This window comes from Vombatus ursinus, unplaced genomic scaffold, assembly GCF_900497805.2.
Source record: "Vombatus ursinus unplaced genomic scaffold, bare-nosed wombat genome assembly UNPS02014830.1, whole genome shotgun sequence".
NCBI lineage: Eukaryota > Metazoa > Chordata > Mammalia > Diprotodontia > Vombatidae > Vombatus > Vombatus ursinus.
In genome coordinates, this window is record NW_020954608.1 from 49,599,347 (window position 1) to 49,621,218 (window position 21,872).

General features: G+C 37.3%; 1 protein-coding gene across 2 annotated transcripts in view; it reads right to left on the minus strand.

The window, feature by feature from the left end:
* The window catches only part of PTPRO (protein tyrosine phosphatase, receptor type O), a 200,363-nt gene that overhangs the window by 6,170 nt on the left and 172,321 nt on the right, over positions 1-21,872 (minus strand). For both annotated transcript variants that reach the window (XM_027838702.1, XM_027838703.1), the window contains 5 exons: positions 21,100-21,234; positions 18,040-18,162; positions 10,093-10,247; positions 5,066-5,201; positions 1,396-1,516 (listed from right to left, as the gene is read on the minus strand). In XM_027838702.1, the coding sequence (XP_027694503.1) occupies positions 1,412-1,516; positions 5,066-5,201; positions 10,093-10,247; positions 18,040-18,162; positions 21,100-21,234 (654 nt within the window). In that variant the 3' untranslated portion in view covers positions 1,396-1,411. The remainder of the gene's footprint in view (positions 1-1,395; positions 1,517-5,065; positions 5,202-10,092; positions 10,248-18,039; positions 18,163-21,099; positions 21,235-21,872) is intronic.

Genomic DNA, 21,872 nt, shown 5'->3' on the forward strand with positions numbered 1-21,872 from the left:
TGGGAGAAGACCTTTCCCACTTCTCCGGCTACTAATGCCATCCCCTCCATAGTTATGTTGTATGTTATAATAGAAATTGTTCTTTTGGCTCTGCTCATTCACTCTGCATCAGTTCATACAACCTTTCCTATCTCTTTGAAATAATTTATTTCCTCATTTCTTACGGAGACTGCTTCATTCTTCCACTGATCAGGTCCCTACCTAAGTCACCACCTGATAAGAAACCTTTACTTTACTCACTGGTGAAAGCAACATGGCCCCTTCTAATGCACAACAAAGCCATGTCTAGCTGAGGCTGGGCATTAGAAGTAGAAGCTTAAGATTACAGTAACAGATACATGTCACAAGCTTGAAGGATCAATATGCTTGTATGGTTGAGAGCACAACTCAAAGATCACTCAGCAATATTATCCTGAGACAACTACAGGGATGCTCAGTAAGACCTTGTATGCAATGTGCTACCTATCTCCCCTTATCACTCCACTACTTAGACCTTGTAAGTCCAGTTATTCTTGGTGGTCTGGGAAGAAATAGAAATAATACACGCATGAGGTCATAGCCAGTATGTGTATTTGCTCCTTTTGTTCCCATGCCCTGTACCACCCAAGAGTACTACCATATTTCTTTTCATCATTTTCTCATCACTGTGGCTAAGTGGTACAGTATATAGAGTGTTGGACTTGAAGTGAGGAAGATAATTCTAACTCAGACACTTACTAGCTGTATGACACTGGGCAAGTCACTAAACCTTTTTCAGGCTCAATTTCCTTATTTGTACAATGATAATAATAATAGCACCTCACAGGGTTATTGTAAGGATCAAATAAGGTAACATGTAAAGCACTTTGCAAAGTTCTATATAAATAGCATATATAAAGTGCTGTATAAATACTAGGCAGCTAGATGGTGCAGTGCAGAGTGCTGCACTGGAGACAGGAACCCCTGAGATCAATACTGGCCTCAGATACTTATTAGATGTGTGATCCTGGCGAAATTACTGAGCCCTGTTTGCCTTAATTGACTGGAGAAGGAAATGGCGAACTACTCCAGTAACTTTGCAAAAAAAAAAACTCATGGACAATATGATCCATGGGGTCATGAAGAGTCAGACATGACTGAACAACAATATATAAATGCTATATTATTATTATTATTATTATTATCCCCAAACTTATTCTTACTACCTTTCTCTTCCTTGTCTATACAATCCCCCCCATCCTCTGTAGTGCCCCATTACCCCGGTCAAGACATTTCTACCCATGGTCACAGGTGAAGGTAGTATGATGACTGTCTGGAAAGCAGAATTATGATCCCCCCATTAACCAGAAATATTAAGTAGGTATTCACATGTTTGTTCTATAACAAAGCATCTATAATATACTCTTCAATACTTACTGCTCAATATCCTTAACTAGGACTTGCTAACATTCTCATATATCACATCACTGATGCAGAACTGTCTCTTTTTCTTCATCCACATCAACTGTACACACTGATGGATAAAAATGTACTGTTCCTGGAGCAGAAGAGAAGCATGAAATCTTCAGAACCAGGTATTCCCTTTGTCTAAATCCTTAATACAAGGATTCGTTCTGTAAGACTCAGTCAAAAGGCCACACCCAAAGACCTAGAAGGCCACATGTGGCCTTGAGGCAGCAGGTTCCCCACCCCTGGTATACCATCCTTATATCATGCTATCAAAGTACATTTCATCATCAATATACCAGCAAACTATGGTCATGGACCTTGTAACCTTTGGCAGATAGTTGGTCTACTACTTTGCACATAGAAGGAAGTCTAAGATCTCAAATTTTACCAAGCTAATACCTCAGAAAAATACATTTTTCAGTCATTTAGTAATTCATTAAAAAGCATTCAACATAGAATCTCATGATTGAAAGGGACCTTAAAGGTCTATTACTTTAATGAATCAATGTTGTAAAACAGCACTTGATTGTTAGACAACCCAGGTTCAAATCTCCACTTCACTTACCACCTGTATAACATGGGTCAAGTCACTTAATGATGTCTTAGTTTCTCCATTTATAAAATGAGAGGATTGGCTTTGATCATAGGCTTAGTGCTGAAAAGGACCTAAGAGATCATCTAGTCCTACTCCCTTATATTACATATAAATAAACTGGAATTAGGGTGGGTGCCATTTGGCTAAGGTCACACAGGTAGCTAACCCATGATTTCTGAGGTTTCTTCTAGCTCTAAACTCTATGGTCTTCCATAAAGTATGACTACTCTTGATAATACCAAAAGGGATTTAATCTTGAATGTACATTTATGACAGCAATTTAGAGTTACAATTCTCTTTATATTATCTCATTTGATCTTCACAATAGCCCTGCTCTGACTTACTCAAAACTGCAAAGTAGTACACTGAAATTCATATGGTGCTGATGAAATATTTATTCCTTCAATGGAGAGGGAAAAAAAACTAAACTAACTTCAATACTGATCAAGGAAAAAAAATTGTTAAAATGGGAAGCTACCAAATGGTGAGCCCTTTTTCCCTTCCCTTTTACCCACTGTCACAGTTGCACCTCAGGTGAGTAGTTCCAGCACCTATCTTGTTATTCCCTTCCTCAAGGTATCCCACAAGGTTTTGGTTCCCTTAGTCCTAAGCCTCTTTCAGGAGGTCTCCTCTCCCACCCTCTACCACCCCCAGGATTGTCCCTCCATTTTCTTGTCCTAGGCACCAGAATTACTAGTCAAGGCTCTGCTCCAAGTCCATTGATCTTACAATACAGCAGCTGTTAAACAACATGTAACAAGTTCCTTACTTCTCAGTCAGGTACAGGGCAATTCAAGGTGAGCCTTCTAAGGCCACTAAAAGTATATGCGAATGTTCTTTAAATACACCAAGGACAGGACATCTGCTAGGGAATTAGCTACTTAGCAACCATAGAACAAAAAATGTACTCTGGAATAATGACAGTAACAAAGATTCAATTTTTCATTTGGTTCTTGATTCCTTTCGAAACAGAAAGGGCAAGGCATGGTAGAATAGTGCTAAGTGAACACCAGGTTCTAGGCATAAACTGGACAAAGAAATGAATGATTAAGAATCTGGAAAATAGATGGCATGCACTCAAGAGTTTTGAAGTAAGTCAAGGATGAACATGTGGAATTGTTGGCTAAGACGAATATCCTTTGTCCAAGGTCACCTTCTTAATCATGATTTTTTTTGGTGGTGGTGAGGGCCAAGTGAGCTTTCTGCAGTCCAATGAAAAGAGCATGGAAGTTGGAGTTAGGAAATCTGGGTCTAGAGTCCTGCCTCTGCCACCAAGTATCTGTGTGACATTGGGCAAATACAAACTTCTTTGGTCTCAGTTTCCTCATTTGTAAAATGAAGAAATTGGACTGAATTTTCTTTAATGTCCTTTCTAAGTCTAAGGTTCTGATCTTTGATTTCAAGTGCTTTTTCTGATATCTGTAAATTATAACAAAAGGCTTAGATATGAATCTACTTAAGGAGAGACAGGCAAGAAATTATGAATCGAATAACAATTTCAAAGGAGAGAAATGATATCTACCTAACATCTGGAATTAGACCACATTCACATATGATTCTATTATTTCTCACACATTAAACAGATTGTTATGTCCAGTATGTATGAGTGTTTGTGCTGGGAGTGAAGGAGACAGGAAGAGAAAGAAAGAAAGGCTGATGGGCAGAAAGACAAAGACATAAAGACAGACACAGAGACAGAGAGAATGAAGAGGAAGAGAAGGGTTGGAGAATCTCATAGAAAAAACAGCAATGGCTATTTTTCTAAATTATCCTGACATCTAGTGGTCTAGTCATGAAAAGCATAAGGAAGAGAACCTTTTTTGTTCATTTGAAATTTTAAAAGGATCAAGAAAGCATTCAATTCAGAGTTCCTCCCACACACTCCTTGGAAAACTGGTCACTGTCTACCAGAAGTTAAGGTGTTCAGAGCTTAAACTGATTGACCAGGATTATGGGAAAGGTGCCTGGGGTGTTTGTGCCTGCACTGATTCATGCCTACTCCCACTTTTTGCAAATCAGCTCCTAAGCACTTTCAGTCTGCTGGCTGGCACCAGTTTGTGATTGCTGTTATCACATCCTGCACAGGGAGTAATGTATTTCAAAGCCACAAAGGTGGGGGGTGGGGTGTGCAGTACAAGATGATGAGGAAGAATGGCATTGCACATTCATCTGAGACTTTTCCATGTTGTGAAAAATGAGAGATCCACTTAAATGAAAAGAGAGGTAGAAAAGGAACGGGGGCAACAGATTGCCTCCTGAAATCATGTGCCAGATGTAGATTAGATGGCAATCCACCCACATTTGCATAGAGAAAAACTAATGACAAATTCACTGAGTCAAATCCAATATTAGCAATTCAAATGAAATTTGGTCATCACTTTTACATGTTTTATTTTGTCACTTTTTTGTTTACTTGTGGAAACATTCTTGTTTAGATACCTTAGTTTAGTCAAAAAAATTTAATTTCTCTGAATCTAAGCTTCTTCTTTTATCAAATGAGGGAGTTGGGCTAGATAACTTTGAGATGCCTTTCAACTTTGAATTCTATGATTCCATGGTACTGTTCTATCAAAAGAAGTGGGAGGCCAATAAAAATATGATCATTATAAAAATAAATTTACTTCTAGAGACAGAGCAGTGTGACATAGTAACTAGAGTGCTGGACTTGGAGGAAAGAAGGGAATTCAAATTCTACTTTTGACATTTACTAGGTCTGGGCAAATCACTTAATACCTGTGAACCTGTTTGCTCAACATAAAACGGTGATGATAATAATACTTATAGTGCCTGCAGGGCTTTTATGAGGTAGAAATAAGGTAATATAAAATAGAAATAAAAATATAAAATGAAAGCTTTTTTTGCTGTTTTTAAGGTACTATATACATGTTAGTTATTAATTGTTCCTTTTATGGTAGGATGACATCAAAATATACAAAAAACACAGTTATAGATGAAACCAGGATATTTGTTGTTGTGTTCATGTAAATGATGTATGCCCTTCTAAGAGCAAAACTTAAAGATGTATATTAATCAAGCTCTTACCTCTGTCTGCACCATGGACATTCTGAATGACCTCATGTCGGACACCAGACCCAATATATCAACATATTCATGATCACAAACGTGCTGTAGTAGTCGATCCAGGGCTATGAATGTTCCTGTCCGTCCCACACCGGCACTGCAATGTTATTCAGACAGTTTGATTTGTTGTTGAAAATTATGCTATTTTCCTAAAAAACAATACTTAGGTAGCACCACTGGGGAAGATATTAATCATGTTCCCCCATAATATTTTCCACCTACTTCAATACTAAGAAAAAGCTATATTCTCCAGAGATGCACTTACTGTTTCTAGTGTTTTTTCCTACAGAAGATTGTTTTTTTGCTGTTGCTATTGCTTTTGCATGAACATACTAAAGAGATGATGATCACACACTCACAGTGGCTCTTTGTTCTCTAAACAAATCAATAATTTTTGCCCAACACTACTAAAGTCCATTGGAAAATACCAGACAAGTTGAAGACATGTTCTATGTCTTTGAGGGACCTTGAGCTTATATCTACTGCCAAATTCCCTTCTTCTTACACACTGCCTCAGAATCAAGTTCCCACTGGAAGGTTCAGGCTTCCCCAGTTGGTTGTTATTGATATTTTTTGTACCTATGTCTTTCCCTCTGTCTTTGACCCCTTTGGGGTATATGGCTAGTGTGCCACAAATCTGATTCTGAAATAGCCTAAAACTATAGTCCTGGAATGTTCTCAGTATGAAGTCTGTGTGACGGGTTGGAGTAGTAGTATAGCAGCAGGGGTGGGGAACCTGCAGTCTCAAGGACACATGTGGCCCTCTAGGTCCTCAAGGCCCTTTGGCTGAATCCATACTTTACAGAACAAATCCCCTTAATAAAAGGATTTGTTCTTTAAAACTTGGACTCAGTCAAAAGGCCACATCCAAGGGGCCACATGTGACCTCAAGGCCACAGGTTCCCCACCCCTCAATAGCCCAAAAGATCAGCTTCCACTTGATAGCAGATAAAAGAATTCTATTGGCAGTAGGAGTCTTCACTCGGCCCTAGAATAGTGTTTTCTTCAAGAGGACTTCTTGGAATTGGATATCTGGATCAAGTATCACCCAGATTCAAAACTCAAACCCCAGGACTCTTAGAATCACGAGACTGGGGTAGGGATGGAAGAGGAGTCGAGGAGACATGGACTAGAGAATTTCCCAGGATAATATCTGGTGTTAACTGTGTGAGTTAGCTCTCTCTTCTCTGCTACCAGACAATTGTCTCACATTTTTACTGAAGAATCCAGGCTAGTTCTGCTGTTTGATCTGTGAGCATTATGGGCTGAGCTGAAGGATATTAGATTTCAAAGAAGAAAAAATCCTAGATTGAGAAATCTGGACTCAAATTATTTGTGTACAGTGGTCTTAAAAGTTAAAAGGCTTTGCTGACATATAACCACATGAAAGACCAAGTGTATGACTAGGCAGGAAATACACAATGACCTTCCCTACTACGCTTTATTAACGCTTGTGTTTGCTTAAATTCATCTACAGAGCAGACTCAAAGTATCTTGATTCTCCCAAAATGCTACAACAGGTTGGACTCACAGAGCTCGATTAAATTTTTGTGGCAGAGTACCTTCAAAATGAATTTACTGGTACAGTGGAAAGAATGAAGAATTTGGAGTCGTCAGACCCGAGTTCAAAGTCTGCCTCTGCTAATTATCTGTGTGATCTGAGACAAGTTTTTGATTTTTTCATCAGTAAAACGACAGAGATGGACTAGATAACCTCTGAATACCCTTCTATTTCTAAATCTATGATCATATCATGAACTTTACAAAAATCTATAAACATGAATGTTTCCATATACAAAGAACAGAAAAGGGGCGTTGTATATGAGACTATGAATCTCTATTACATAGTTTTATAAAGGATACATATTATAAACTTAACAAGGCATTACTAGCTTTCTTTCCTTTGTCCCAATCTGAACTGTCTTTTATTTCCTTTTGTGTATTTTAAAATGTTTCTTTAACATTTTTCTTCACTTTTTTTGTATCACTCTCACACCATCCCTACAACTCCCCTTCAAAAAAGAATTCCTTTGTAACAAAAAAAATATATAGTTAAGGAAAACAAAATCGCATATTGGTTGTGTCTGAAAATATATGTCTCATTCTGTATGAACAGTCCATCACTTCTCTGCCAACGAATGAGAAGCATGCTTATCAATTGGTTTTCTGGAGTAGTGGTTGATTAATCTTTTCACAGATAAGAGTTAAAAGTTTCAAAGATGTTTTCCTTTACAAAGCGTATAATTGTTCTCATCAATTCATACAAGATTCCCCAGGAATAGATGGTCTCTAACTGTATCAGTAGAAGGATCTACTGATAAATCTATTCTTTTCATTATTTCTTAGGCCTCAATAGCAACTCTTTACATTCACATATCATAATTTGTTTAGTCATTTCCCAATAAATGATTACCCACTTTGTTTCCAGTTCTTTGCTACAACAAAAAGTATGGCTATAAATATTTGTATACATGGGTCCTGTCTCTTATTTTTGAGTTCTTTGGGGTTATAGACTTAGTATTGGTATTGCTGGATATGTAAAATAGTGACTTGGCATAATTCCAAATTACTTTCCAAAACAGAACAATTTCCATCTCCATCAACAGTCTTTGTCTTCCCAGAGTCTCTCAAAACATTACAATTTTCCAGATTTTCTGGCCCTAAAGTAGAGAGGTTTCTGACATAAGTTCAGGCCTCAGCAACCAGGAAATATAGTTTTAAAAACAAAATTAAGTCAAAGGGCACTAGTTAGCTAGACAAGGCTCTGGTTCTGTTTTCCAAAGAGCTTCGGCTGTGGCAAAGAATCTCCTTAAGGAAAACTCATTCTAGCCAAGACTCTGAAAATAACATACAGATTATTCTTTAGGAGAAAAAAAAGCCAAGGAGGAATTTTCCCCAATTTGATGACGATGTGCTTTATGAATTCTGTTTTCTAAGAGTTATTGGAGGGAAAATTCAAGGACTGTAATCTAAACTAGCTATGGTAAAAGCCTACTCCTCCCATCAGGAAGAGATATCACTCTAGCTAAGTACCCCAATTGGAAACAAACAAGAGGCCCTCAGATAGGTGATCATTAGACATGCATCGAACAATGACCAGTAGTAGCCACAACACCAATAGAACAATGTTGACCAGCAGTCACACAAGACCAATAGGGAAGCAATGACCAATAGAAACTATTTCCAGCAAAGACTAGTGCAGAGACTGAAGGCCATGTGAAATTTAGTGGGGAGCAGACCTGGAGGGAATAGCAAGATGGCATCACTAGAAGATACCCAAAATCTTGCAGAGTTTGAGGTTTGAGTTGCCTCTCCCCATGAGTGCCATAGCCACATACGGCCCCTACTTGTGTGCCTCTCTACCCATGTCCCTATATCTGTGCCCTTCCTTAAATGTACCCCTGCCACATAAGTTTCTTATTGGTATATATTTGACTTGTAGCCCCTACATGTGTCTACTCTTCCCCTTGTGGGTGAGTGTACCCCAGGTTGATGGGAGAAATATTTTATTGCCACTTTTCTCACTATGCTATTTCATAAAATGCCTTTCTTTTGAATTGTGTTCCCTGGCTAATGAGAAAAGGTAAGCACATAGCTATGGTTTTGAGTGGATACAGACCCACAGAGTACCTTGAACCTGGGGAGATATACTTTGTGAGTTGTGGGATAATTCTAGGTGCTATACTTATTTTCTTTTCCTATTCTGTCTCTGCCTTTTCTTCCCCTAAACCATTTTCATCAGGTTAAATGATGTCTTTCTAGGAAAGAAAAACCTGTCATATCACCTTTTCATATCACCAAAGGCATTGATGAATTTGGCCCCATATTTGAGCAGCTTTGTTTTCTCTGCTTCAACACATTGATATGTCTTGGGGAGGTGCCATTTTGACATCTGTTTATAGCAGCAAATGATGCAGAAAAATGTTTAATTTATAAGCGATGGAAATGGAATCATTTCCAAATGGAAAATTCAGCAGTTTGTGATACTTCTGGTATACTTCACTTCAGAGAGACATCCATATCCGGTAACTCTCAAGGGCCATTCATTCAGATTCATGACATTTCAATGACTCCATGAACTCATCAACAATCTGTCATCTATTCCTTCTACTGATACAGTCAGAGACCATCTATACTTTATCATCCTGTAGAACTCTTTCCAAGTTGTCCCATAAATTCTCTATTTAGCATGTACCTAACATACTGGTGGCCTCTTCTGGATCTTGTAATGTATCCTATATATACATGCAGTATAATACATTGCTTGGCAGTACTCTTGATACCTGACTAACCTATCTCATTTTCTAGGCATTCATATCCTTGATGATATCTTTAATGTCACTTCTTGCTCACAAGAAATTGGTGGTAGTATACTCTAGCCTATTTATACAAACCATGGATTTTCCACTGTTCTTTGGGTTGCCTATAATTTTTATTCTTCTGAGATTATGGGGTTTCACAATTTGGAGTCCTTACTATGAGTGTATTAAGGGAAGGAGAATAAACATTTACATTTTGCCTACTATGTGCCAGGACCTGTGCTAAGAACTTTACAAATATATGACATTAGTGTTAAAAAAAAAAAGATAGGTTTTGGTGGCAGAGAGCAGTTTGGAATCATTTAAAGCGCTGTGCAGTTTCTCAAACATAATCCAGCCTGATTCCCTCCCCCAGGATTATTTTCAATCCTCAGGATTCTTCAGAATTATTATAAGTACTATTCAATTTTGCAAGTGTGATCTAGCCTCTCTCTTAGTTCTATGAAACTGTGGACCTTGCTTGCTGTACATCTGCAGAGCTCCCATCCAACTGCATGTCATATGGGAAATATGTATTGTTTACCCACTTCTTCCTGAGTGTATTACTAGACCAATCTCTTTTGAGTTCCCATTAATCAGCAACAAGCATTTTAATAAGGGCAATCGGGCATGTCTTGAGAAAAAGAAAACCCCCAATTGTTCAAAGGAAACTAGAAATGAATCAGTTACCTGCAGTGTATGATCATGGGGCCTCTGCTCTTTGTGGAATGCTGTCGGACCATCTGTACAAACTGCATGATGCTTTCTGCAGCATTTGTAGTGGGCACACCATGGTCAGGCCAGGCAGTATAGTTAAAATGCATGACATCTTGCATCTCATCAGCCTTTTGTGGGAATATGACAAAAAAAAATAAGTGTTTTAGTCAACTTTCTATATGATTCAAGCACTTAATCAATATGTGCCTAACATGTTACACACACTGTGTTAGATGCTAAGAACCCAATGAAAAGAATGAAACAGTCCCTGTCCTCCAGTAGCTTACACTCCATTGGAGACAACATGCATACATATAAGCATATGCTGAATAAATACAGATTATTTGATGAGAGGCACCAATGGGGTTGGGAGTAGGAATGATGGTTGTAAGAAAGGCCTCCTATGGGGGAGGGGGTCATACTTAAGTACCAGATACTGAGCTCATAAATTTAGAGTTTTCAGTTTTGCTTTATGCCACTTGGTTTTTTTTTTAAAGAAAAATATTTTAATTTTCAGTTCCATGTTCTTTTCTTCCTTCTCTCCTTCCCCCATTCATTGAGAAGGCAAGACATATGATACCCATTATACATATTAAGATATGCAAAACATATTTCTTCAATAGATATATTCTCATGGGGGGAGAAGCAAGAAAAATAAAGAGAAAAAATATGCGTCAATCTGCACTCCAAATTCATCAGTTCTCTATCTAGAGGTGGATGGCGTGTGTCATTAGGAGTCCTTTGCTATTGTAGTAGATCATTGTATTGAACAGAGTTACTAAGTCTTTCACAGTTGATTATCATTATAATATTGCTCTAACTATGTAAAGTGTTCTCCTGGTTCTGCTTACTTCACTTTGCTTCAGTTCATATGTCTTCTCAGGTTTTTCTGAAACTATACCCTTCATTCTTTCTTATAGCACAGTAGTATTCCATCACATTCATATACCATAACTTTAGCCATTTCCCAATTGATGAGCATTCCCTCAGTTTCCAATTCTTTGCCACCATAAAAAGTGTTATTATAAATATTTTTGTTCATTTGGGTTGTTTTTCTTTGATTAACAATATTATTAAGTCAAAGGGTATGCACAATTTTATAGCCCTTTGGGGAGGGTCACAAATTGTTCTCTAGAACGGTTAGACTTGTCCATAACTCCAACCAATAGTACATCAGTGTACCTATTTTCTCATATTCCCTCCAGTATTTGTCATTTTCCTTTTCTGTCATCTTAGCCAATCTGATGGCTGTGAGGTGGTACCTCAGAGTTGTTTTAATTTGTATTTCTCTAATATTAGTGATTTAGAACATTTTATATGAATATTGATAGTTTCCATTTCTTCTTCTGAAAACTGATAATTTATCATTTGAGGAATGGCTGCTATTTTTATAAATTCATCTCAGTTCCCTATATACTTGAACAATGAGACCTTTATCAGAGAAACTTTGTGTAATTTCCCCCCAGTTTTTGGTTTTTCTTGTAATTTTAGCTGCATTGGTCCTGCTTATGCAAAAATTTTTCTAATTTTATGTAATCAAAATTATTCATTTTACTCCCTCTGAACCTCTCTATCATTTGGTGATGAATTCTTCCCCTATCCGTAGATCTGAAGGGTAATTTTCTACATGCTCCCCTAATTCACTTATATCACCCTTTATGTCTAAATCATGTATTCATTTTGAGCTTATCTTGGTATACTAAGTGAAATGTTGGTCTATACCTAGTTTCTACCAGACACCTTTCCAGATTTCCATGTAGTTTTTGTCAAATAGTGAATCCTTGCCTCAACATCTTGTATTTTTGCTTTTATTAAACACTAGGTTACTGTGCTCATTTGATTCTTATTCCTGCTTACATTGTGTAACTAATCTACTCTATTGATCAACCACTCTATTTTTTAATTTGCTGCCAAATTGTTTTGATGGTTACCACTTTTTTATGCAGTTTGAGATTTGGTACTGCTAAGCTTGCTTCCTTCACAATTTTTTTTCATTGATTCCCTTGATAATCTTAACCTTTTGTTCCTCCAGATAAATTGTTATTTTTTCTAGATCTAGTTCTCCATTACTAGAGGTTCCAAGCAGAGAACTGATTACTGCTTTTTGGGGATTTTATAGAGGGAATTCACAGATCAAACTAGGGTTTAGGCAAGATGATTTCTAAAGACCTTTATGATTTTGTACATAGTCTTTGTATATAGTTGGGGGTTTCACTGTCCCAATCACCTAAGAACCTAGAACACTCCTAGAAGACGAATGACTATGATCACACAGTGGGAAAACATAGCTAATATCAAAACTGGTTGCTTAAGTTTAGTTGCAGATGGGGAGAGTTTAGTGGAGAAAGTTCAGTGTCCAAAATAAACCCTTAGCAGGAGGATAAAGGTCAGATATTATAATGTGACCCTGATCCTTATTTTTAAACAAAATGTTTTAATGGGAGTCATGAAGGGTAGAAAAATCTTTAGGAATAATGGTAGTAATCATTAAAATATTGACACAGACTCTTCCTTAAACATATGCTCTTCAAAGGTTTTGAGGAGGTGGCAAATATGAAAGATTTTGTGAAGGTAGGATCCATAAGAATTGTCAACTGAATTGCTACAATGCATACAAATGGAGAAAAGCAGGAAACAGTATCATGACTTCTACATGGTATTTATCAATCTTATTTAGGCATTTGACTCCCTTAGAGAGTTCAGATGTCATGAGCTGCTAAACAACTTTATTTTTCTAGAGAAGCTCATGACAGAGGCAGTGTTAGAGACTGGATAGAACGCTGGACTTGGAATAAGAAAACTTGTGTTCAAACTTTATTTCTGACGCTTACTAACTGTGGAACTATGCTATTTAAACTTTTTAAGTCTTGATTTCTTCATCTTCAATATGGGGATAGTAATATCAGCCATGCTCACTTCAGGGATTTTGGGGAGGATCAAATGAGATCATCTATAAAAAGTGCCTTGCAAACCTCAGAGAATTGTACAAAGGCTTACTGATATTAGTAATGAGAGTGAAATGTCCATCCCAGCATGTAGGATGGTGACTTGAATATGGAAGTCACTTAATAAATATATTTACATGTTTAGCTGAGACAGGTGATATTATAAATCCAACAAAGCACAAATCCTGATCTGGTCAGACAAGATAACAAAAAGGAATCAGCATACTTCAACAGGACAAAAGCCACTGGGATAAAAACCCTCCATCCATACTCTATCCCCAATTCTTACACTGTGGTTTCCCATGTGTTTAAGTGTCAGACATGTGAGTGTGATGATCATTTGTTAGTGGACTTCGCCACATCAGCACCTATCATATAGACAGTTAAAAAATTTAATTTCTATTTGCTCTAGATCCTTCAGGGTACACTTCTACACCAAATGAATTTCAAAAATTAGTGTTCACGGATCACATAAAAATAAAGTTATAGTTAAATATTTTATCCTCATTTTCAGGACTTCAACATGTTTGTCATTAAAATTTTTGCCGTCATTTGGTTCCAGTCACCAAAATTATATCTTTGAAAAAAATTAGGAATCTTGTGATTCTCTTGAACAAATTTATCCATGTCATTCCCCTTTTCAAAAAATTCCACTGGCTTCCTATCCAATGTTAAAATCAGACAAGAGAATTCCTCTGTGACCTGGGGAACATTGACTGAGTGACATGGGAAAAGAATCCATTCCATACTTCCCACAATATTCTTTCCCAGAGCCCAGGATGGATTGCAGAGGGGCAGGCTGCTGCTCTGGATCTGATGGCCTTTCCCCCAGAGACAGTGAAGAAAGGAACTGATGAGTTCTAAGGTTAAAATCAAAAGCACCAATTATATCATTGATGGGATGTTTTTATATTAGCCAAGTGAATTACTTTTGGAAAGAAATATATCACCAAATATAGTTCTTGCTATGCTGTTAGCTTGATATTTTACTAAACTACCAATGCATTAAAAATAATCATTACTGTCAATATTTTAGAAGACTCCTATTGATTTTTCTACTGTGGTTAGCAATCCATATTAAATCAACAAATGTTCACTAAGTCCTTATATGAGTAATGGTTTTATTATATAATTAGCTGAAAAGGGCTGTTTCGAGAGAGAGAGAAGGCATTAGAGCAACATAATGAAAATTTCCTTTTATTATATTTTCCACCTTATTGACTCCATTAGATTCATTTCCACAAACATGTATTGAGCACCTTTGTAATGATATTAAAGTCTTTTGAACAGGTGAATGGCATAATTAGAGCTATGCATTAGGAAAATGACTCTGGAATCCATGTGAAGGAGGAAGTGGAATTGGGAGGAACCTAAGCACAAGAGGGGCAATTTATATGATCATAGATTTAGAAGCTGAAAGGGACTTTAGAGACAAAGTCCAACTCTCTCATTTTACAGATAAGGAAACTGAGGCACAGAGAGGTTAAGTGATTTGTCTAGGGTCACACAGCTAGTAAGTATCAAAAGCAGAATTTGAACAGAAATCTTCCTCACTTCAAGTCTATTGCTCTAATCATCATTCAAACATCTACCTCTAGCACAGGAGACATAATATTCCAGAGGAGAGCTAGTAATCTGCCGGGCTACAATGTATAAGGATAGTAGTGACAGGACTAGAAAGAAAGGGGAAAATGTCTCATAAAGGCCCTCATCTCTTTTTGTTTTAAACTATCTCATTTGGTGATCTTATCAACCCCCATGTTCTTCCTTGTTATGCAGATGATTTCCTTATGTATATGAGCGAATGAATGAATGATTAAAGCATTGTTAAGTGCTTGCTATGTACAAATCACTATCCCTGGTGCTGGTGATACAAACAAAAACTATAACAGTCCCTGCTTTTAAAGAGTTCACTTTGTATCTATTCAGCTTTCATTTTTTCTCCTAAGTTTTAGTCACACATCTCCTACTATCTTGTAGACATCTCAAACTGGATGCCAAAGGCATCTCATACTCAATATACCAAAATAGATCTCACTTTATTATCTTCTGTCTGCCCCGCCCCACAACGCCTGAAAAAAATCCTACCCTCTTCTGTACTATATATACTTCAATTGAGGGGCACTACCATCTTCCCAGTCACCCAGGTTTATTGGTGTCACTGATGTCATTCTTGGCTTCTCATTCTCATATTCAATCTGTTGCCAAATCTTACTTCTATCTTCACAATATCTCTGATAAATGTGTCTTTCCTTCCATTCATATAGCCACAACCCTGGTTCAGGCCCTCATCACTTTTCATCAAGGAATTGCAAGGTAGCTGTTGTAGTTGTAGTAGTAGATGTTTTAACTGGTCTTCTAACTGATCTTCCTGACTCAGGTTTGTCTTTACTCCACTACACCCTCCAATTAGCCACCAAGGTGATAGGTAATTTTTCCAAAGCATACATCTGACTATGTCACCTCTGCTCAATGAGCTACAGTGCCTCTCTATTGTCTCCAGGATAACACAGAAAATCTTCTGTTTGGCATTTAATGCTCCTCGTTACCTCACCCCTTCCTAGCTTTTCAGTCTTTTTACAATCTATTACTACAACTACAACAGCTACTGTGCAGTTCCTTGAACACAACCTCCCTCATTTCTGTGCCTCTGCATTGGTTGTTTCCCATGCCTAGTATACTCTGCAAATTCAACTGCTGCTTTTTAGTTCGCCTCACTTTTTCCCCCATGACTCAGTTTAAAGCCTTTCTTCAAGAAAGAAGCCTTTCCAAGGCCTCCAAGCTGCTAATGCCTCCTCTTTCAGGTTACCTTCCATCTACTCTGTGTATATATTGTATGTACCTACTTATTCATCTATATGCTTCCTCATTAGGAAATTAAGTCAAGGCAGAATAGCAGTTGCTGTGAAGGCAGGTGATTAAAAGGGCAAAGGATGATATTTTGGAGATTGATCTGTAAAGGAATGAATATTGTATTTGGCTATGCTCCCTACTAGCTGTATTAGTGTGGGAAATTCATTTAATCTCTCTGGGCTTCAATTTACCCATCTGTAAAATGGGGATAATAGTATTTGTACTACTACCTACCTCACAGGATTATTTGAAAGGAAGTGCTTTATAAACTATAAATGCTATGTAAATGTGACTTGTTTTTGTTACTTAGTTTGTTGGTGTTATTGTCATTATCCTATCACAGATTTAGTTGAGTATTATAGCACACACAATAATCTCCTGGTTATTAGGAATTCTTGGGAAATAGAAGGCTCACATTAATAGTATGTCCCCCTATCCAACATATATGAATTACCAACTTTCAAGTAATTAGAAGGAGGGAGAGAAGGAATCAGCATTTATTAAGAGTCTACCATGTTCCAAGCACTGTGCTAATCACCTTACAAACATTATTTCATTTAATCATATAATCAAAATTGTAAGTTAGGAAAATGAATCTGGCATCTCTATGTAGGAGGAGTTGAAGGAGGAGGGAGAAGATCTAAGGACAAAGAGCTCAATTCAAAGGAACATAAGATTTCAGGTTAGAAGTGGCTGGAAACTAGAAGACATATTTAGCATTAAAAAATAGAACTATGGTAAATATCATTACTTTTTGATGATTGAGCATCAATTTTCACTGTCCTGCAGACGTGCAGAATGCTGTTGGATAGGTTTTTTCGAGATTTTGTTCTAACCCATACCTTTCTGTTCCTTCCTCTCTACTACAGTACCTCTTCCTCATTTTTGACCTCTAGTTTCTTGACCCTACTCTAGTGTCCAGATTCCCTCTCTTCCCCTTTCCTTTCTATACTTTATTACTTGGTGATCTCATTTGATGAGTCTCTCTACATTTTTTTACTAAACCTAGTTTCTCTCCTAAGTTATGGTCCCAAATCAACAAATGCCAGTTGCATATTTTAAATCGAATGTCTTATAGGCAACTCAAATGGGATGGCAAAATCTCTTACTCAATGTGTTCAAAACAAAACTCATTATTTTTCCCCCAACAAAACCTACCCTCTCTCAAATTTCGCTATTACTATTGAGGGTACCACCAACCTTCCAGTTACAATAGGCTCAAAACCTCCCCATTTCTTCTCTCTTGTTTACCCCAGGTATCCAATCACTTACTAAATATTGTAATGTTTTTTTTTCTATAACATGTCTCACATAGCCACCATCCTAGTTCAGACTCTAATAACCTTCTTGCCTGTACTACATAAATAATATTCCAATTTGTTTCCTTGGCTCAAGGTTTTACACATTCCAATCCATCTTCTGCACAGCTGACAAAGTGATTTTCTTAATGCATGAGACTGATATGTCATTCCTTCTACATATCCCTTGCCCCACCAAATTCCAGTGACTTTCTAATACCTACAGGATCAAATAAAAAGTCTTTTTTTAGCATTTAAGCCTCTTTACCACCCAGCCCCTTCCTCTTTCCAGTCTTCTTATGTTCTAGGTATTGTAAGGTAAAGCCATACTGGCTTGCCTACTATTCTTCACAAAGGATCCTCCATCTATCTCATATCTCCTTGCCCTTATATAAAGAGTTCCCCAGGCCTGGAACATTCTCCTTCTCAACTTCCAACACTTAGAATCCCTTATTATCTTAGAATCCCTATTTATCTTGTATGTTCTGATTTACAGTTCATTGGAATGTAAGCTTCTTGAGGGTGGGAATTGTTTCAGATTCTTATTCATAGTTTCAGCATTTAGCACAGTTCTGGAACATAGGAAGCCCTTAGCAAAGGCTTGGTGGTTGATTGATGAATGGATCCATGCCATCCAAATCCATATTGAATGGAATGGAAACTGTGAAGCCAAAGTTCACTTATGAGATTATATCCTGGAAGAATTTATATTTCAAACTCTATAGGTATCAATGTCTATCTTGAATGCTAGTCTCTTCACCTGATAATTGCAGAGAATTCCCAAAATTTGTGGTAAGCAAAGTAATGTGGTCCCTGCCACTTACATAGCTGATTCGGAAACTTCTATAGGCCCAATCACTATGTTCCTCTTCAGAAGTCATCTCCACTGTAATGTCTCCATAAGCAATGGGTTCTTCGGTAAAGGGCCAGTAATGATCACATTTCACCTGGAACAAAAAAAAAAAAGGATATTTGCTTTCAGAACAACTATGAGGAGGAGTGATAAGAAATCCATCAAGGTATTTTAAGAAAAGACTAAAAATTTATAATCTTATTTGATTCCTCTCTCTTTGATCTTCAAGCTTCACCTTAATAAGGAACAAAGACTTAACTTGAAATCCTACCTCTGACTCTTATGAAACCCCTTAACCTCCCTGGGCCTCAGGTTCCTCCTCTGTTTAATGAAGGGGTTGATTTAGGTGGCCTCTAAGAGCCCTTCTGGTTCTACATATAGGATTGTATGATAAGAAGAGAGGGTACAGTTTAGAAAGGATGCAAACCAGACAGAAATAGGTAAATTAAAGTTAACATTTTATTTTATAATTAGTACTTGAAATATTTTTATCACAAAATTATAGTTGTAGACCTGGAAGTTACTGTAAAGGTCATCTAGTCAAACCTGCCTTAATTTATAGATGAGGAAACTGAGCCTTGGAAAAGAGTCTTTATTCAGAAAGTCATTAGCAGATATTAATTAGTAGAGCCTAGGACTTGAATCAAGGTCTTCTGGCTTTCACTTTTTCCATTGGATCATGCCACATAACACTGATACATTACAAAGCCCTTTCTTTATACAAGCTTCACTGTTTCAATGTGTCATCATGGTACCGAGAGATGACTGGTCTTAGAGTCAATCAACATATTGGCAAGCACTTATCAAGTACTTACTATGTGCCAGAAACTTTGCTAGGTGTTAGGCAAAATAAAGATGAAAATTAAATAATTCCTGTCCTCAAGGTACTTAGATTCTATTGAAGGAAATAACATGTACAAACATAAGTAGATACAAAATATGTAAAATGTAAGGTCATTTTTTGGGGGGAAGGAGGCATTAGCAACTGGGGAGAAGGAGGAAATATGTCACATAGGAGGTAATCCTGGGGCTGAGTTTTGAAGGAGACTTGGGATTCTAAAAGGCAAAAGTGAAGGGTGAGTGCACTCCAGGCATGTGGGACAGCTTGTTCAAAAGCACAGAGACTACAGATGGAACATCAAGGGCGAAGGACAGTGAGTATATCAATTAGGTGGAGCATGGAATGCATGACGAGGAGTTATGTGTAATACTCCGGAATAGTAGGCTGGAGACAGATTGTGAAAGGTTTTAAAAATAAAACAGAAGATCCTGTATTTCATCATAGAGCCACAGAGAGCCCCTGGAGTTTCTTGAGTGGGATAATGACTTGGCTCAACATGTGCTTTGGGAATATCACTGGCAGCTATGTAGACTAGCATGCTTTGAAGAGGGGAGAGCCTAGAGGCAGGGAGAATCAATTAGGAGGTTACCGAAATAAGGTCAGACAAGAGTTGATGAGGGCCTGACCTTGAGTATTAGCCATGTGAATTGAAAGAAAAGTATGGAGTGAGAGATGTGGAAGTAGGATTGATGACTTGGAAACTTGTTAGATGTGGGAGATAAGGGAGTATGAGGAGTAAAAGAGGACCCTAAAGTTGTGAGACTGGGTAACCAGAAGGATGGTGGTGCCCCTGATAGAAACAGGGAAGTGAAACTTGTTTCTGATTCTTGATATCTGTGTTACTGTGGGAGAGTCCCCAACCTCTCTAAGTTTCAGTTTCCTGATATGTAAAATGAGGATAATAAATCCATAGTGCCTTCTTCATAGATTAGCAAGGATCAAGTGGGAAAATGTACATAAGTAGCTTTGCAAACCTTAAAGAACTATGTAAATACCAACTTTTTTTATTCTAGAAGGCTCAGCCAGCAAAACACAAGCTACAGCAGTTCCTACCAAGCTGGAAAGATTTTGAGCAGGGGCTAAGCAAAGGCCTGTATTTCTGGAATCTGAAGAATAGCTTAGCTAAGTTGAAGTTGAATCTGGGGAATGTGGAGGTGGATCAGGTCAAGCAATTAGCACTTGGGTCAGAAACAAGGTGGGACCAGAAAATAATGAAAGTGATCTAAGTCAGCGGATGACCGAAGGCATTTCTGAAGGTAGAATCTCTGTGCCGTGACCAATGGTAGCAGTGTTTGAATAAGTGGGTATCACTTCCCAGAGCGATTGCTATGCAAGCAACAAGGTTCATTTGGATGAAGAGGTTCTGGTATGTTTGGTTAAAAAACAAAACAAAATAAAACTCAAAAACCAAATGCCCTAATTTGTGTTAAAGTTTTATCAATGGCATTTCACTGAAATTTCTTTCCCAATACTTACCATGTTTACTGTCTAAATACTACAATATATGTAAATATAATATAATATTATATTATATAATATTATATAATGTGATATGATATATCATGTAATATGATGTAATACAATATAATATAATAAATGTATATATAATATATAATAAATACATCAATATTGTATAATGCAATATACAATTATATATAAGGTGGATTTTGTTATTCTTTTTTAGATAATAGTTCCCAGAATCATAGATATTAGTTCCCAGGATCTATGGTCACACTACACTTGTGCATCATTGTATAACCTCGAAAAATATAAACATTTATGCTTAAAGTAGTAAACACCTACTGCTCATATGCTATGCTGTCATCATTATATTGTTAAAGTTAATATGAACTTATGAAGCTGCTCTTTAGCAAAATGCCTTCTTCGCCTGTTATCCTATAAATCAAGTGCGCACTGGCTAAGGAGTGCGGCTATCTTTCCTCACTTCCTCCTTGCTGGCCACCAGTTGGAGCAATAAACTGGTATGAATCCCCTGTCTGTTGCTCCATTGTCTTTCTGTGGTTTGGCTGAATCTAACATGAACCTGCCAGAAGCTGAGTTCCTGCACTACAACAATACACATATATTTATTTATATATGCATATATAAATACACAAAAGTCCTATTTTCAATATAAACTGAAGGATTCCAATTGATTTCCCCAGCTTAAAACAGAACTTGGGTACTTACCCTCCTTTTCTCATTACACTGAGTGAGCATGACAATAATCTGTGACCTCTGCTGCAGAACCATCTTCCAAAAATCATTCCTGGTTTCTGGGAGGGGTCCCTGTGTGGCAATGTACTCCTGTGGTGAGTTATACCCCTGTTTTAAAAAAAAAAGTAGTAAAGGCATTACCCATAGGCTGTTGCCAACACTAGTGCCTGAATGGACAAATTATAAGCACCTGCAGTATTAATGTAGGAGGCCTGATTAAAAAGAAAAATCTGACTCTAACCATATAGTTTTTTAAGGTTAAATTTTGAAAATGTTTTTGTTAGCTAGCCACCTAGGCTAATTTAAATGACTACACAGACCTATAGGATGTCCAGCATTGCTTCCAAGGCTCTAGAACATATAACAGCCTGACAATTTCTGTCTTTACAACCATTTTGAGCAGTTGGTTGGGGTGGCATCCCAGTGGCTCAGATGTAGCTATTTCAGATCTCCAGCTTTGAAAAATCACAAAAAGTAGAGGTAACTAGTGGCATCATTTCTGATTTCAGCTCATACTAAAAGTCTGTTAGAATAATATTTGAAAATGGAAAAAAAGAGAATAGGGTTTTGTTCATTTGTTTTTACTCTACATTCTGAAAAAGAAAAATGGATATTGTCCACTAAACAATAGGGAAGAGAGAAGATTTATTAAATATTTCTTTCTTTTTTTACCCTGGAACTGACTTCTCTCATCTGATCTCCTAGCACTTTATAATATTTCAGTTGATTTTGTATTATCTGAACAT